General features: G+C 33.8%; 1 protein-coding gene across 1 annotated transcript; it reads right to left on the bottom strand.

The window, feature by feature from the left end:
• Window positions 1-1,238: 1,238 nt before the first annotated feature.
• Window positions 1,239-17,103, bottom strand: LOC130635678 (tropomodulin-3-like). The gene is made up of 10 exons (XM_057445091.1): window positions 16,755-17,103; window positions 14,559-14,639; window positions 14,030-14,122; window positions 13,584-13,821; window positions 11,176-11,271; window positions 4,021-4,259; window positions 3,794-3,877; window positions 3,423-3,482; window positions 2,927-3,071; window positions 1,239-1,757 (listed from the first exon to the last, which is right to left on the bottom strand). The coding sequence occupies exons 1-10, from the start codon at window positions 16,779-16,781 to the stop codon at window positions 1,468-1,470; spliced, it is 1,353 nt and encodes a 450-aa protein (XP_057301074.1). The 5' UTR covers window positions 16,782-17,103; the 3' UTR covers window positions 1,239-1,467.
• Between the last annotated feature and the right edge of the window lie 1,058 nt (window positions 17,104-18,161).

The following is an 18,161-nucleotide window of genomic DNA, read 5'->3' on the forward strand; positions in this document are numbered from 1 at the left end:
AGTATTTACAGCAGAGCTTTTTTTTGTCACAAATGTGGTGCCTAAAGTCGACATATACAAGCACGAATTTTAATTTTGCGAGAATTAAACGCGTAGGCTCTACCTTTAATTTTTTTTAAATTGGACGTTAAGTTTTTTCGCTTGATTTTCTATATGCACCGTTAACAGATAACAGAAATGGCTGGAATACAAAAATCGACTTCCCGAGTCTCATTGTGTCCATCAGCATCGTTTTTATCTCCGTCAACAGCCTTTGTATCCCCATCAACACTCTTTGTATCTCGGTCAAAAGCTTTTGCATCTTATTTAACAGTCTTTGTATCTTTTTAACAGCTTCTGTATCTCTGTCAACTGTCTTATATTTCCGTCAACTGTCTTTATTTCCGTCAACTGTCTTTATATCTCCGTCAAAAGCGTTTTGTATTTCCGTCAAAAACGGTTATATCAACGTTGGTATTATTTAGTCTTTAAGTTAGCAGATGCATCAATCCATCACTCAAATTTTGCGTTTCACACGTCAAAGTAGTCAAAATTCAAAAAAAATAAATTTAAACACTCCCCTTTCATTTTCTAGCTCGTCCACATTCTCCATCAAGTTTTGAGAAGTAGTTAACGAGAGCTGTTTATATCGAGATAATGTAGTTTGGTAAAACAGGACTTAGTCTTGGTGAGTAATTAAACGAAGAAATTTGTAAGATTTTCTTAGAGGGAAGGGACAAAGTTTAGTTTGTAACGTCATTAGCTGGATCGGTGTCTAGTTACGCAGAAATTTCAAAGATTTTTATAGTTTAAGAGGAAGTTATAAACACTCTAGCAACTTTTGTGAACCCTCTTAGTAACAAATGACAAATCATTAGTAAGACCTACGAAAGCTCAGTCTATACTTGTGACCTCCAGATTTTTATTTTACCGTACAATATCAAAAGCGATCGTTTTAAGGGTGGATTTTCACTCCAAAAGAATCGGAACAGACAATTGTTATTTCTGGAATCTGATTGGTTGATAATTCGCTCCTATCCAAACTGCAAGTTGAAATCATTTCAACTTTTCTTGCGGGTAAAAACAGAAAAATTATAAAAAAACAATAGAATAATTCGCAGATAGCCAATCAAATTTAAGTATTTTTCTTGTTCTGTTTTGCTTTTTGTGTGTATACCAACCTCCATACAGCATTGAGTTGTGCATAATATTGCGAAAACCAATTTTAAAGACACGTCTCACAAGAAAATCAAAATGTGTTGGTAACTGAAAAACAAACTGCATTCTTCTGGTTAGTTTAAATATAATCTAAAATAAAGCTCTTTAAAAATATCAATTTCTGCATGAAATTATAAAAAAATCATTTATCGAATTTTAAATAATTGACTTCTTACGAAAACCCTTTTAAAACTTTTTTAAAATGTTCAAAATCCCACATGATTTAATTTCAAATTCATTGTAGCTATTTCTGCTTTGCTTCGTGAACAATTAACGAAGCATGCCTCGTCTAGCTTTAGTCTTGGCAGCTTGTAACTTGCTCGCTAGTTCGTTATCGATTGTAGGTTTGGCATTTTCCACAGCGCGTTGTTTCGCCTCGAATCTCATTCTACTAACATTTGGAACTATTTTCATACGACCTTTTTGTTCAGCTAAATCAGCTTTCATTTTTTCGTTTTTATCTTCCCTGTCTTTTATCCAGGGTTGAGGATGATTATCTCTCCTGTTGATTTCTTCTTTGTAATTGTAGAAATCCTCTCCCTTTCTTCTTTTTTGTCTCACTAAATAAAAAATAAAACCGATTAAAATACTTTTATATTTTTGCAAAATAACGTTGCATATCTGCCATCAAAAAGTTGTATTAGGACGAAGAACCTTTGCTTGTGATACCGTCCTGAATGGGTGATATTAGTACGGTAACACACCGGTGCGACCGCCAAACAACTATTTCTTTGTTAAAAAGGCTAAGTTATTATGTCAAATTAATTGCAACCTGCTTCGATGTGTTACTTTCCCCGATAGAAACTAGCCACAACGGTGGAGAACTCGTGCCTACGCAGCAACTGATAGAGATAATTATCTCAAAACATACATGTTCGAGCATACCGTTGTTCTCCCCTCGCGAAAACAATAAATAAAATGGCACCAAAACTACGCACAAAAGTTAAAACCGACTGATGACAGACGACCAACAGGCGGTCGATTAGGTAATTTCATCTTGGTTATCCATTTTATTTCAAAAGCCCTAAAAAGTAAGTTCATTACTTTATCCTATCGAGCGAACAAGGATATACGAATTAACGATACAGGAAATACGCGCGACGATCGAATTCACGTGGATTTTCCTACACACAAACGACTATTTTGTTAATAATGGTCTTGACGTGGCATGACTCGCCGAAGTTATTTCAGTATACTATTGAAAAATATGATCGATGACCAAATAGCCCGTGATAGTTTTAAAAGGCTTTCGGGTAAAAGAAATTAGAGGCTATATAATACTTTGCTTCTCTTCTTAAATCTTCTTATCAGAGCGGGAAAAAGAGACCTTGGAACAAAGTCGGCTACTGACACCACTACTTTTGTCCTGGGAAAGAGGCTATACATACCGGTAAAGTATTCTTAAACAATACGATATTCTATTACGTAAGCGCAGATTTTCATGTAAAACTTGACTAAAATTAATAATTGTTGCGCAGCTTAACAGCTAAAATTAAATAAAGAATTCTATCTTTACAACATTTGTTGTGTACTGTCCTACTTTCTTGTAAACATGTGTTTTTATTAAAGTGGTGATGGTGACAGTTGCATCAACATTTTACGTGAGTAGTCATTATACCCAGAAAAGAAGCAACGCCATTTGTCAGCAACTTAGGTTGCTTTAAAAATACGCCTATACACAGACATGACCCAAAATGATGAGTACCTTTGGTAACTACATTCAACTTACATATTTCATTGTTCCGTATTTGACATCTGTCTGCTAAGCTTCTGGCTGACTGCACCTTGAACGGATAGCTAACTTTTAAAAGGCGTTCATTTTTATCAAGAGCACGTGCCATAGCTTCTTCGCCTCGACTTCCCAAGCCATGTTTCTAGAAAAATAAATTATACAAAATATGATCAAGATAATAAAAATCTGGATCCTCACCTATCTCGTGTTGGTCATAATAAAAGTAGCATTAACATTTAAGATACACCGACGACGTCCTAGCTGAAACACCTATGTTAGAGATATTTCGTTGCATTTAAATGTTAACACTTAGAGTGCCTGTTTAAATCCCATACTTGTTATAACAGGTCTTCAAGTTTGTGAAGCCAAAATACACCGAATAAACACTTCACAAGTGAACGCATTGTTTTATTAACGCCTTTTGCAATCAATGCATTTCACATATAACGCCTTCTCCAAAAAACGCTTCCCATAAATAAATGCCCTTTATTACCTGGTGTGAGCATTTTACTTCTCGTATCGTTGGGTGGTCCACAACTAGTCCAAAGAGTGGCTGAAAAAAAGATTTTATAAAATAAACATGGACAAACAATCTTATTTTCAGGTCTTTCTTTCTCCTATCTTAAAGTGACCAGCCACACACACACAAGCGGAAAAAAGCTCTGGGAAATAGGTTGGTTCCACAAACGCAATTTAAAGAATTCAAACACTACTTGAGACTCATTCATTCAAGCTAGATACAAGTTATTATTGCCGAATTAATAATTTGTTGCGCATGCGTGTTAAAAATGCCCTGTTTGTTATGCGCTGGTGAATAAAATCAGCCTTGAGTCTAGATAGTTTAACAAAAAATATGAACCATACCTCCATGACTTCGTTCGTTAACTCATTCGATTCCAAATTTACCGTTTCCAACGTGTCATTTTCTTTGAATGCTTCATTAAAAAGCTGAAAGACGTAAAATATTTTATTAGAAGTGTGAAATATTCAGCCCGATGCAAACCTCTGAAGTGTACGAACGAGAGATAAAATATACCAATAAAACAGAAACATTTTTACTAATTCTCAAAAATAAGAAGTATATCTTATACCAGTCCTTCTTCGTCTTTCATTCCAATACCAGCCAACGAAAGGTGTTTAATTTGTGTTGTCGTCTTCAAGGCGTCAAAGATAGCATGAAGCAGGCTTGTTTCCAGCGGCACATTATTAATGCGCACATAAAACACGTCATCGGTATCCTCTTTTAAACTGTCGAGCAATAACACACCGTCTAAGTCTGTATCGTCGTCCGACATTGATGCTAAACGTCGAGAAGGTCCGGTAACTGGTTCTAACATAAAAAAAATTATAGATTTGAACCATACACTACAAAACTGCTTAATTCTTAATGCATCATATACTTCAACAAACATATCACAAAAAGGACGAAAAACAGAGATTATAAAAACAACATTAATTTTCGATATTTTCTATAAGTCGTGTAATTTTTGTGCAGCAACACTACATTTTATTTCAATTGGTGCACCAGTCTAACTCTGCAAGCAAGACTTGAATTTGGTCAGCAAGCAGCAATCAAGTAACAGTTGACAAATTTAACATCATCCACAGCTTTAATTGTGTGTTACTTCATAAAAAGAGTTGTAATTTGATTGACGTTGTTTGGACTACAGTATTCTCAAACATATCTCTCTCTAATTGCCATAATATCTAATAAGAGCTATAGACGACCCTAGTAGCGCGTGGCCTTGTGGTTATGGAGTTCGCTTCGTAATCACAAGGTCAGTGGTTCGGCCAACAGCGCAGGCATGTTTAGCAAGTTTCTTTAATACAGCTACGGGTCAACCCATGCCATGTGAGGGAAATTGAATAGGTAATGCTGCTGTATACTTAATGTATACATTCAGAACACAGGACCCACATTAATAACAGTGTTTCAAACACTGTAAATATTCGGTATAATAATCATAACGACGACCCTATGACTGCCTTACGACGGCCCTACGTAGTTTTATTTTAGATGGACATATAAAATGGCAATTCCTTTTACATGCGTTTTAACAATTAAGCTTAGGGCGAGCAAGGATGGATCAACTAAAATTTACTTTCTTTTTTTTAAAAAATTTGCGAAGAAAAAGCCGAGATACTCCTCGTGTAGCAATTTTTTATATAAAGTTTGTATAAAAGCTTATCGGGACTGCCTACAAATAAGACGTTTTCTTATAAAAATATATCCTATAAGAATATTCAAAATAAAATTAGACAAAAAGTCAGAATATTCAAAGAATATGCTCGCATCTTGAAATTTTGCTCGTGTCCTAAATGGAATATAAGCAAAAAAATATATAATTGTATCCTAAAAGATAAGAATATTCCCGTTGAATCGAAAAAACACTATTTTTTATTTAAAAAGGATGTTACTTCAGAAGAGTTTGTGATAAAAATTAGGTTAGAATACCTCTGTATGGCATGATGAAAATCTCTTTTTGCGTCACTGCATACAACTTTTTATATTCAATATTTTGTGTTTTTTTAACATTTATCAAGATAAAAATTTTGATTGTATCTTTTCACTTTTTAAACGAATCAATAAAAAGTTTATCGAGATGGGAATATTGACAATATAATTGTCGACATGTTAAATTATGTGTGATGTTGTCACGCATGTATATTGCCGCAGGAAGGCAAGGTGGTTAAAGAAGCATTGTTTAGCCTCCTTGGGTGGGGGGGGGGGAGGGGGAGAAATCTCTCCAATATATAGATAGTAAGGATAAGTTATTATTTGTCATTTTAGAAAAAGAAGATGAAAAAGAGAGGATTTTCATTTAAATTTTATAGCTTTTTCTGTGTTTTGTATTTTTTATAATTGAATAAGCATTTCCGAACGAAAGTTTTGCCATGATGTACCTTTATGTGTGCAACCTGTTTTTTTAAAAAAGAAAAGAATAACAAAATGAATAAGAAAACACCTGATGACTTGCAGATACCAGTGCAACTGTTTCGGGCAATTATTTCTAAATAGTTTCAATTGCACTGGATGCCCAGCAGGAGTAGCTAATTCCCACCGTCATAGGTGTGTTGTTGGTATAATTAATGACAATTGTCACAAGTCAAAAGGGATTTGATGGTTTACCATAAGTCGAGTTCATTTGTCATTATCATGTACACATTAGAAAAATTATTTAAGTTTTTAAACCTGGTAAGGGATGGACTATTAATCAGAAGAATCAATTATTACTATTCTCATCCTATATTTACTTAATCATTTAAAAAAATTCAAAATGTTACTTTGCTTTTTAACAGATATTCTGTCCTTATTTACAAAGGATTTTAAACGAGGTAATAAAGGGCGCATGTCGTTGCCCATGTAGGTATGGTCACACCTTTCAACTTCTTTAGAACTTTGCATTTTTCAAACAAAGTTTTTACCTCGAGCTTACGCCTTATTCCAGACGTACTGTGTAAATAATATTGTAAGATAAAATTGTAAACATTCGAAGTCTGGATTTTGGGAAAGTTTGAGAAATTCGAACGTTCGAATGTTTTCCTAATCGAATTTTTTTGTGTGATGAAATTCGAAAAATTACAGAAGAGGTCGAGATAACGTGATAGAATGTACTCAAGGGACCGTAAAAATCTTATTTATTTAGTATAAAAAATCGCTTAGAGGAATTTATTGTGTTTTCTTTTAACTTACTGTCAAGCATCAGATTTCAAAAATTTGAGATGAAAGTTAAAAGGGTGTATCATGTCTACATGCATGTCTATATATATCTTCATTCTGATGGGCAAGTTCGAAGTGTTCTGTACAAAAAATTGTGTTGATTTAATTGGTCCTGATTTTTTCATCATTTAGTTTATTTCGCGACGATCTATTCCAGTATAATCGACCGATAGTAAATAGAATAAAAAAATGCATCTTTTCATCAAAGTTCTGTAAAAAAAACCGAAAAAATTTTAGAGTACAATAATTTTTTATTTTAACAGTCTGGTCGCTTGACAAAAAATTATTTGTTAAATTAAATATTTTGAAAAATAATTCAGGTTTATTGAGAAATTTGTTCAGGGGTTCTAATGCAATTCTTCTTGGATTTTTCATCAGGGACAAAATCCTTTTTGTTTATTTAGTTTCCTTCTCCTGTCTGCAGAGTCTGAATTCTGTAAACATATTCTTTCCACCGCGTGATTTGACTTAGATTTGGAGTTAGGAATGTGCCCGAAATTCCCACAATTTAAATAAGGCATATTTTCAAAATCACTCAATAAGTATAATAAATAAATAATTACAATAAAATGCTATTCAACAACAAAACGGATAATACTTGAAATTGATTGGCTATTCCGCTAATTATTCTTTTGTTCTCAGAATTATTTCCCGCTTCGGCATTCTGCTACATCCTGTTAGATTTTAAATACGCGTCCATTAAATTCTGATACTGTTGCTACGGGCAACATAACAGACAAAAGTCTAGGAAACATGTTTTCAAACACTTACGTCGTCTGTTATAAGAATGAAAATAATGAAAATTTTCGAATACAAGTTATTGCAGTTTATTTCGTATTTTAATTCAGAGAGTTTGTCCATGGAAGTAAATGAACTAATCAAGGAGGTTGAACTAACCTACTATTTCTGTCTATCTAATTTTCTTACCATCCTCACCAACCAACGTTTTCAAATCAAGTTGTAGATACCGTATCGTGTTAATAAAAGTATACCAAATATTACCTCAGCGACTAATATTATACCGAATTTTTTTTACCGACCAACCACGCATTTAGAATATCCACAAATCAAATATTCTTAGTTATTGTAAAAAATCAGAATTTGTAAGAAATCCCATTGTATATCCTTCACACGTTGGTAAAATATAGAGTGACTAAATTGTACATTGTAGATTTTTATCGACTTTTACTGACTTTTATTACTTTTAACCGACTTTTTGTTTTTACAAAGTTTCTCCTGATAGGGCATATTTATATGTTTGTTTTAAGTCTATGATCTAAAACAATTAATTATTGTCTACATTAAGCAACTCGTCATTAACCAACCTTGGTATCTAGATACATTTTTTTTGACTCGATTACTCATTCCGCACACTTTCTTGCTTCTTGCTTAATGTTTTTTTAATCGTATATGTGTTGTATTATACCAGAGGAAAAACGTTTTTATGCATAACCTATCCTTCAGTATGACATGGACGTGGAAGAGACCTGGGAATGAGGTTGCAAACTTGTTTGTCAATAAATAACTCGAATTATTTCGTGGTAAAATTTAAATATAGACACTAAAAGAACATGTTACTTTTTGCCATATTGCCTTCTTTTATTATCTTTCAAAATCTTCGAGTTTCTTCGATGTTAATACTTCAACCAAACCAGCAGACGACGATGCAACCAAATAAAATATGATTTTATAGCTTTATAAATATATTTTAATCTCAGTGTATGTTTTGTCTTGAAATAATCGTATGTTTACAATCCAACACAGCATGATGGAAGTAATATCATATATGAACACTAATAAGAGATGGAGGCGTGTTGTAAAGACTTATAACTTTTTTTAAAACATACAGCAGCTGTTGTAAAAAAAAAACATAATTTACATAAAGTGTCAGATCAATGATTATACGGTTCTGTTATAATATTCTAAAAAATTTAGCAACTCCGTTTTGTCATTTTCTTTTTTATGGATTCGAAATTCAGAAAAACAAAAGTTCTTTGTTCTTATTATGAACGTTGATAAGGACAGAAGATTTAAATTTATAGTTTGAAACTAGTTTGATAGCCAACATTGTAGAACTAAAATAAATAAAAACACGCTTTTCGTTTACTAGACGTTAACGTTGCGCCTAAATGTATGCTTTATACAAAATCTTGTAGTTCAATTTAGTATTATTAGACTCGTAGATGCCGCGCTAATTAGAGGATGTTGTTAAGAATTTTATTTATTTATTTATTTATTTATCAATATTTATACAGGATAAAATATTTCAGATAAAATATCTGCTTTACAAATGTGTCCTGTTTTTTTTTAAAAAAAACAACTAAAAATTAGTTAAATAAAAGTTTGTGATTTATAAGAATGCTATTCGGATTTCATATGGCTTCTTCTGCTTATATAAGAAGCCATATAAGTGTTGGAATGGAAAACCTGACAAGGACTAGTAACATATTCTAACGGTAGCATTGACATTCAACTTTTCGTGCAACTGCCACCGCGTTGCAGCCTCGTTCTTAGGGAATTTTTGCCTCGCTTCGTAATAAAGACTCCTGGATTAAGAGAATCTGAAGACGCAGATGTTGAAGTTCGATCAAAATCAGGCATGACATTAACTTTAGGTCAAACCACATTCTTATCTGACATATTCTGTGGAGTAATGTTATCGAATAAGCTAAAAAGACTAATTTTTATGTTTATACTATACTTCATAGAAGACTAACCTTGCTTATTTTGGATTGAAATAATATCCGTTTTTGATTTTAAAACAATATTTATGTTTCATCCTTATTTTAGTATGTGTGGGTCATCCCGATTTTATTAAACAGATATATAACCGCATAGTGTATACCCAGCCTACTAATCGTTCCTCACGGATGCTGACAGAAATATAACTAATTCGTTTCGACTGATATTGTTCATCTTTCGCAATGTATAAAGTTAGAGTTACGTTTCCAAGGTCTCACATGAAATACGCAAATTTTCGCATTTTTGATAAAACCCTGTTTCCCTTGCAATATTAGTACCGGCTAGCCGTTTCACAAAATTTTATGCAACAATGTGATATTTTTCTTTTTCTAGTAGCGAGGTATCGGGATGACTTTTAAATAGATTTCTTCCATTCTCGTTTCCGGCCCACCTATATATTTTAAACAAACAGAAAAAAACAAAACGTAAGAGTTGCATTTAATTATGAAAAATCAGAAAAATAGGTATTCCTTTTTCATATTCTTTGTAAACTTCTTTGAAAGAGTGTTAGCAGAAATTGTTCTTCAATAGGTCTTTTCACTCTCTGTGAACAAATGCATTTTGCACTAAAGACGGGAAAACTTTGTGAAAGTCCTCCCCTTTCCCTCTAATCTCGTAACAGAGCTTTTTTTTTCATTTTTTGACCTGCACAGCTGGCGAAAAGAAAATGAAAAAGAAATCCTCGGAACATTTGCATGATTTCTAAGTGGACCATAACTTCCCTTTTTCTTATTTGCGAACATAGGGCACCTGTTCTCGCTCTGTAACCCGTCATATATTGATTTCTATATGTCAAGTTTCCCAGCAAGAGAAAAAGAAATCCTAGAGTCGAAGTGTCAGCCAGATTGTATTATTTTCGATAAAACTTCGTATTTAAAGGTAGTTCCACATGACACACGTGTTAATGTTTCATGGTGTAGTATTGGGCGTTAGGAAGCCAAAGCACGGTAATATTTATTAGATAAGTACCGCATCTTCTAATATTTCCGCTTTTTTAATAAACCCGCCCTTTTAATAAACCTGCCCTTTTAATAAACCCGCCCTTTTAATGAACCCGCCCTTTTAATAAACCCGCACTTTTAGTAAACCCGCGCTTTGGTATTGGCGGAGAAAATAACTTCGCCTCTACAATAACCGTGCATACATGATTGCTGCAAGTTATCTCAAGTCTGTACCGTATCTACGTTCTCTCTATACTGCCGCTACATAGCAGTTTTAATTGGATCTTACAGCAAAATGCAGATATGTCAAAATTTTAATTGAAATTATAAAAGTTACGTTTTTCATTACGCATTATAATTCTAAACCTCTATCCCAGGCCTCTTTGTCTTTTTTTTATAACGGGACGGCGCCGTCTCGTTACAAAAAAAGAGACAAAGAGCTCTGTGATCAAGGTTGTATACTTCTGTGACTTCTTTAAAAACGTGCTGAAGTTTTTCATTGCGTAATACTAATCAAGTCACCATGTTATGGAGAAAGTATTCCAGCCTTCTTAATATTCACGCCCTTTTAATATTTACGCCTTCTTAATTTTCCCGCCTTCTTTATATTTCCGCCTGTCTAGCAAACCCACCTTAACTTCTAAAGTTGAAAGGTTATCCTGCAGCGGGAATGATAGAATAAATACTAAGTGTTTGTATAGATAATAATTTTATCCTGAAAATGTCTGCAATGTTTGTAGTATTTCTTACCAGAAAAGTTGTTGCTATGACGAAAGGCAAACATCAACAGATCTGTTGCTTAGTAACAGTAAAGTGATCAAAAATAAAAGATGTTATCATACTTGCATGCAATCCAAATCTTTTATGTTCTTCCTTGCTTCCCATTTCTACACAGTGCACTTGATCTTGAGTTAACAGACCATGTGTATTTGATAAAGCTGAAAAGTAAAAAAAAAAAAAAAATTTTGATTGTAAATATTGTTTTGTATATCTTAGCAGAGAGAAAGATGTTAGAAATCTCTTTCTAACATCTTCCTCTCTGCTAAGGTTGTGTGTGGGGCCAGTGACAAGTTTCCATATTTAAGTTACCATTTTATACTAATTAAAAAACTCTTGACTGAATTTATTGTCTATCCTAGGTGCCTATAATTGTAACAATTATCTTTTCAGTGGGTATTAGAGGGGAAGAGAATTCGAGTATGCGTTGTAGAAAGAACATGATCTTTTCTCCAAAATGTCAACATGTATACTTTAAATAACTCCTTCCGTGTTATAACGAGAAGTTCAACGTCCTTGGAATTGTTAATCTATCGTCGATTTTTGCTTTTCTACGAATGTAATGTTACATTATTTCTAGAGGTAGGTATAAAATTTCCTTGAATTTACTTTGGGTGGATGTCCACAAAAAGATTTGTTGAACAACTCAGTCGATATTCTGTTCTTCAAAAAACGTATACACATTGCAGAAGATTTCAGTGGAATCTCAGTTGATTTGACTTCGTATGCAGTTTTAACAAGTTGTTGCTTTACTAACACAAGTAATACTTTCTATAAAAATTTTAGTCCACTCTCTATCGAGATGAATTTGTTCATCATTACTTTTTTTTTTCACGAAAAAAGGGATGGTCAAGTTATGTAAACAAGCTGGGGCGACTGCATGACGGTTTATTTTATATGAACAGCCTCGGGGAAAACACGCTCAGCAGTGAACGTTACTTAGGCGGAGCAAAGTATACAACATGCCCTCGCAAAATGTAGCACTTTTAAAGTGACGAATGGAAAACATTCCTACTGTTTCACAATCTACTGGTTGTTTATGTTCCGTTAGGTAATAAATGTTAGGATTGTTTATCGAAGTAAGTCCTGCGAGAGTTCCCTGAACTTAATATTTGCAGGAAGACGATCTTGAATTGCTGTTAAAATATTGAAGACATTATTTCGATTTGTCTTGAATATGATAACTTAGTAGGCGTTGTTTCGAGAGATTCGAGATTCGAGAGTGTATTGTCTCTGGTCGATGTTAAGCAACCTGCTACGTTTTTTGTCGAAGTTTCAAATATTCAAATACCAAGCATGTTAAACAGAATAACAGCAGCAAGTAGCCTCCTATTTGAAATATAGTGCCGATTGGAGGTGTGGAAACTAAGTAGCTATAAAAAGAAATAAGAACCAATATCTATGTTAGGGTTTACTACTAAAGTGGGGCGCAAACCGGCCAACATGTTGGCCAACATTTTTGAATAATATTTTGGCCAACATGTTGGTACGGTTTGCGTTGGCGTATATTTTTTAAAAAAACAAGCAGCCAACATTACAAAATGTTCATTCATTTGTTTTTGACTTCCAATGAAGAAGGATGTCAGAGTCTGAAGCTGCTGCTTGTTTGGCACTCGTCCTCTTGCTTGATGACGATGACGAAAAAAGATGGGTTCGAAGAAAAAACAGCGAAGGGCTGTATACAAACTTAGTACAGGAATTACTGGCTGAAGACACCAAAACTTACAGGGAAATGATGAGAATGACCTATGGATCGTTTAAAGAGATTCTTGCTTTCATCAAACCATACATAGCACCAAAAGAATCAGGTGTAATGGGAGCTCATTAAACAATCTCAGCCGCTCAAAGATTAGTGCTCACCATTCGGTTCCTTGCGACAGGAGAAAATTATAAGTCTTTAAGTTTCCAATTCAGAGTATCTGAAAGAACATTATCTTATATTGTTGATGAGGTTACTAAAGCGATCACAGAGTACATTGGAAAAGGGTATACCAAGGTACCTTCAAGTGTAGATGATTGGAACAAGATATCTGAGAAGTTTACATCAAGGTGGAATTTTCCCAATTGCATAGGCCTATTGATGAAAAGCATATCCTAATAAGACCTCCGCCTGGCATTGGTTCTGAATATTTCAACTACAAGTTTTTCAATAATCTTATTGGCTATAGCTGAATTAAAACATTCGAAAGCTAAAATTTTGGCAGAAATGTTGACCAACATTTATTAAATATTTAATAAATGCTGGCCAACATTTTTCGCGATTTTTTTTTCTTCTTGAGCATGTTGGCGCCTAACGCAAACCGACCAACATTGTTGGCTAACATGTTGGTCAGTCGATGTTGGTCAAAATGTTGGCCAACATGTTGGCCGGTTTGCCCCCCCCCCCCCCCTCCCCCCTTGGTATTTAAGAATTGAAACGAGAGGTTAATATAAACATTGCGACATCAAAGCCTGCTGACAACAAATCTCATACCTGCTAATTCTAACAATTCTTCTTCGTCAAGACCTTCGAATAATTCTTCTTCTTCTGCAGTCAAACCGTAATCTACTTTTTCTTCTTTCTTTTTCTCATGCTTCTTTTTTTCTATATCATTTCTATTTTTATTTGTATATTTATTTTTGATATTGTTATTGTCTTCGATTGGATTTTTCCAAGTTCGAATTGGGATAACTTTTTCTGGAGGACGAGATGCGGCTTGGTTTTTCCTGACCTGTAAGAAGTATTATGACGTAATATTATCGTCTAAGATGGGGAACACTTTATATAGACACATTGAAGAAAAACTACTTTGTTCAACATAAAAATTCACCTATGTACTTTACATAGACTTACATAATGTAAACACTTAGTCGTAGCGCGGGTAAGAAATAAAAAGTCCTGAGAATTAGGTTGGAAAATGAGTTTGTAAAACACCATACTATATCTTCAAGTTGCGCCACCATGTCTCTTTTTTCGTACATTCTATTTTTCTGTAGTTCCAACTTTCTTTCGTTCGCTGGAATAAAATCGTCCTAAAAAACAAGAAGATAAATTTTAATTAAAGGAGTGGATTCAATGTGATGACATAATTTTTACAAGACGCATAATTCGTGTGACGGTGTGAGATGAGGGTGGGGGCGTTAAGTAACTTGATCGTGTACGTTTAACATTAATAAAACCATGAGACTGGTTTAACGAAGGGAGAATAAATAGACAGGTTACTTCTGTGAAAAACCAAAATGTAAAACATTCACTCCAAAAATAAATGGTTTTGAGTTTGATACCGTTTCCGCGTTGTCTTCTATTTACTAATAAATTATTTTAATGAAAAATTTCTTCTGTTCAAATGATTTAAAAATAAGAAAAGAAAAGAGGGTTTAGCGTTTTCTGGTCACATCTCTAGATGGCCATTTTTTTACTTGAATCACATCACTCTTAGAAGTATAATGATAAAATATGTTATCTTACATTCGGATCGAAATCAGCTTCCAACGCTGCAAGTTCCTCCTCAGTTAAATCTTCTAGCAAATCCAATGCATCATCAATATCCTAAAAATAAAACATATTTAGAAGTGCTGTTACACAACCTCGTCTCCAACGCCAGAGCGGTTTTGAGACGAAATCTGAACAAAGCCCACAACGTGATAAATTCGTTGATTATACGATTCTGCATGATTAAGACAGACATATCATTCTCTAGGCTCCACCAAAATATAAAAAAAAACCTAGCAACCATGTAAGGCTAAATATCCTGTTACTAACAACTATGTAAGATAAGGTATCCTGTTGTGAGAAAAGCAGGTACCTGGTTTATACTATGGGCAACGACATTCTCCGTTTAACCCCACACGTCGGTTATTAAAGTAAATGTCCTGAGAACAAACCTGGTTCGGAGATGGTTGTTCGCCGCCGCGAGAAAACTGCACGAAATACAGATGCGGGAAATATGTACGGCGGGTAAAAGTCTGAGGCTAACGAATAGTAAAATATGTTGCACTTTAGAAGCTATTAAACTTGTTAAAGTTCACTTGCAAATGTTTGCATTATTCAATTAGATTCTAACCCTTAAATGTTAGTTGTTGCTAACGTCAGCATAACCCTTCTTCTCGCATATCAGGGGACTTTGTGGGGCCGCAAGGATAATTCTGTAAGGCAGACGCGGTAAAAATTTTAACTCCTAACCTACGCATCAGAAAAGTAGCACTAATGCAGTCCACCGGCTGCAGGGAATTTGCAAGTTGATGCATTTTGTAACTTTTGTAAAATGCCCGAAAAAGTGCTATTGTCCCATTATTTTTTCGACATTGTAGACAATTTTGTTGAAAAAACGAAATCTTGTTAAAATTGGAAGCAACTATTAGGTTTTTATAAAAATAAAGCCGACAATGTTATCATTATTCTCGGTAAATTCTCTTTACTTCGCTTATTTTTGTTAAGTAGGTATATTATTTTTGCACCGCATTCTAATTCAGAAGATTCAGACCTCTAAGCGAAGTCTACACTAGCGTCTCATGTTGCCAGAGTAAAGTTAAATAGCTTGAGACTTCATTGAGAGGTTTTGAAATGTTTACGTTATATTCAGTTCTATTTTATCGACGGAAGCGAAATTTCTCCACGGGTAGAAGACCTCATGCTATCAGAGTAAAGTGAAGTGTTAAATTGAGTGAAATTGTGCCATGTGCGTGAATAACAACCATATCTTTATAATAAACGGCTTCCGCAAAAACGGTTTTTTCAGGCGGCCGAAGTAGAAATATCATGTGAACACTGCCGCATTTTACTTCTGTTTAAGATTTTACTTCTCCTTGGACGAAGATAAAGTTCCATGTATACGCTGTAGCATTTTAAAGAAAAGTGACAGAAGATTTGACGTGTCAGTACAGTGAAACAAACTCTTGCATTTCCACCATTTTTAGTATTCTTAAATTGAATAATCTATCAGAAGTGTTTTAACAATGAAAATATTGACGGCAACCGAAATCGTAGGCAGCAGTTCTGCAAGGAAGAGAATTTTAGGAGACTTCATAATTTCATACAATTAAAAAAGCGCCCTAACTTTTTGCTAATTGTTAATTCAGATCTTGTCTTTATCTTTGATGTCATATTTGTGTGAATAAAAGAGCATTTCACATTGTATCAGGGCGTTTTATATTCATCGAGGGCGTTGTACATTCTTTTAGGGCGTTGAACATTGCGCGGAACGCAAATTTGTTCTGCACGTTAATACTCTTGCAATCTTGTTTCGGATATCTCTGCAAATTCCGGGAAAACTAAGAGCAAAAAAGCATTTAAAAAGCGCGCATGTGTTAAGTTCATGTTTTCTGGTCTGCACGTTTTTACTAGAAAAAATTTAGAAATGTTTGCTATGCAGCAACAACAACAGCAACGAAAATAAAAACGGCGATTATCCACGGTCTATTCTCCCCCGCTTTCGTCAGTACAGTAAAATTATGCTTCATCATGCAGTGTGCTATATGCTTATAGAGATTCTTAAATGATGCAAAAAGTGAAAGTGAATAGTATCTGTGTTTTGATAGGTTAAAGAGCATGATATTCTCAATAAAATGTTATCGGCTAAATCTTTTTAATTCCTATAATTTAGTAAACCGACCTAACTGTTTTCTTTCTCTTAAGATGAACAGATACTACATTTTTATTACCTACCTTTGTTGTGCGCCGTGTGGCTGCCATCTTTGTTTACAACCAAGTTTCATGTACAAATTATTAAAAAGAAATTTATATTTGTTTTTGTTTATAAATACTGAAGATATTATATTACATACAAGAAGTCGTGTTAAATTTTATTTCTCATATGTTTATGATATTACTTCGTTCACAATGTTTTTCTTTTAAATTAAGTTCCTGTATTTATTAATATTTTACACAAAACATCTCCATGGCATTTAAGTGGCTTCTAAGTATGTGCTGTTGATACATTACGTTGCAAATTGCGAACTATATTAACTCATATGAATGGAATGAAAACACGACCGAATATTATTAATTTTGGATGATAGTTTTTCCTGGCAGCTAGGATTGTTAGTCGGATTAAAGTTTTATGATAGATGACTTGGTTGTGTTTACAAACGTTTGCGGATGTTTGTACATGCGCCCACATTCTTGTAGATAAAAAATCAGGACCATATAGGGTAAAAAGGGTTATTAATTAAATTCATAGATTTTTCAGAAACGAAAGGTCCAAAACGCCCTTAAATATTAATCTAATCAACTATTTTTTCGGAGACGTCTCAATTTAGGTAAAAATCCAAGGCACTTCCTAGATGGGGCGTTCAAAACAAAAAAAAATGTTCTTTGAAAAATAAAAATTATTTACTAGGTGACTGGCGAATCAAGAACAGAAGTATGTATGCCAAATTTGGCGTCTAAATTTTCATTTTTAGCGAATTCAAAATTGCTTATAAAGTCGCTTATTTAAAAAAAATCAAAATTTACCAAAACAGAAAAATAACTACAATAACTTTGTCCATGACAAAAAAAGAACCGCAACAAATCTATTCTTATGAACCATACCAGGAAGATCATATTTTTAACAATTATTTCAAACTCCCATGCTTCACTATGAAATTAATTTTTTTTACCCCGCAGGAATAACAAGGGTGCTAAAAGAAAAGAGAAAAAAAGATCCTTACTTGGACATGCAAAACGAATTGTTGTGATTATGCGAGACTTATACATGGTTATGTTTAGATTTTGGGTCGCACATATCTGGTAACTGCAAAGAAACATATTTTCCTGGAAGAATGGATGAGAGAAGTGGGTTTATATATTACTGCACCGCATCGACTTCTAGTCTGTTACAACATCAAGTAATTCGAAACCATTACACTTTGTTTGCCAAACAATAGAATGACGCAAGCCTATAAGAATCAACAAATTTAAAATGAAATTTTACTGTGAAATTTTTTTAAATTTGTAAACGCCTAGTGCTTATCTGTCATTTCCATTTAATACCTAGAGTTTCTTACGATTTCTAGATCATGACGGAATCTTATTTTTTGGAAATTTATAGCTTTTAGGGCGCAGAAAATTTTGAATTATTAAAATTTGCTA

Source organism: Hydractinia symbiolongicarpus, chromosome 3 (genome assembly GCF_029227915.1).
Source record: "Hydractinia symbiolongicarpus strain clone_291-10 chromosome 3, HSymV2.1, whole genome shotgun sequence".
Classification (NCBI taxonomy): domain Eukaryota; kingdom Metazoa; phylum Cnidaria; class Hydrozoa; order Anthoathecata; family Hydractiniidae; genus Hydractinia; species Hydractinia symbiolongicarpus.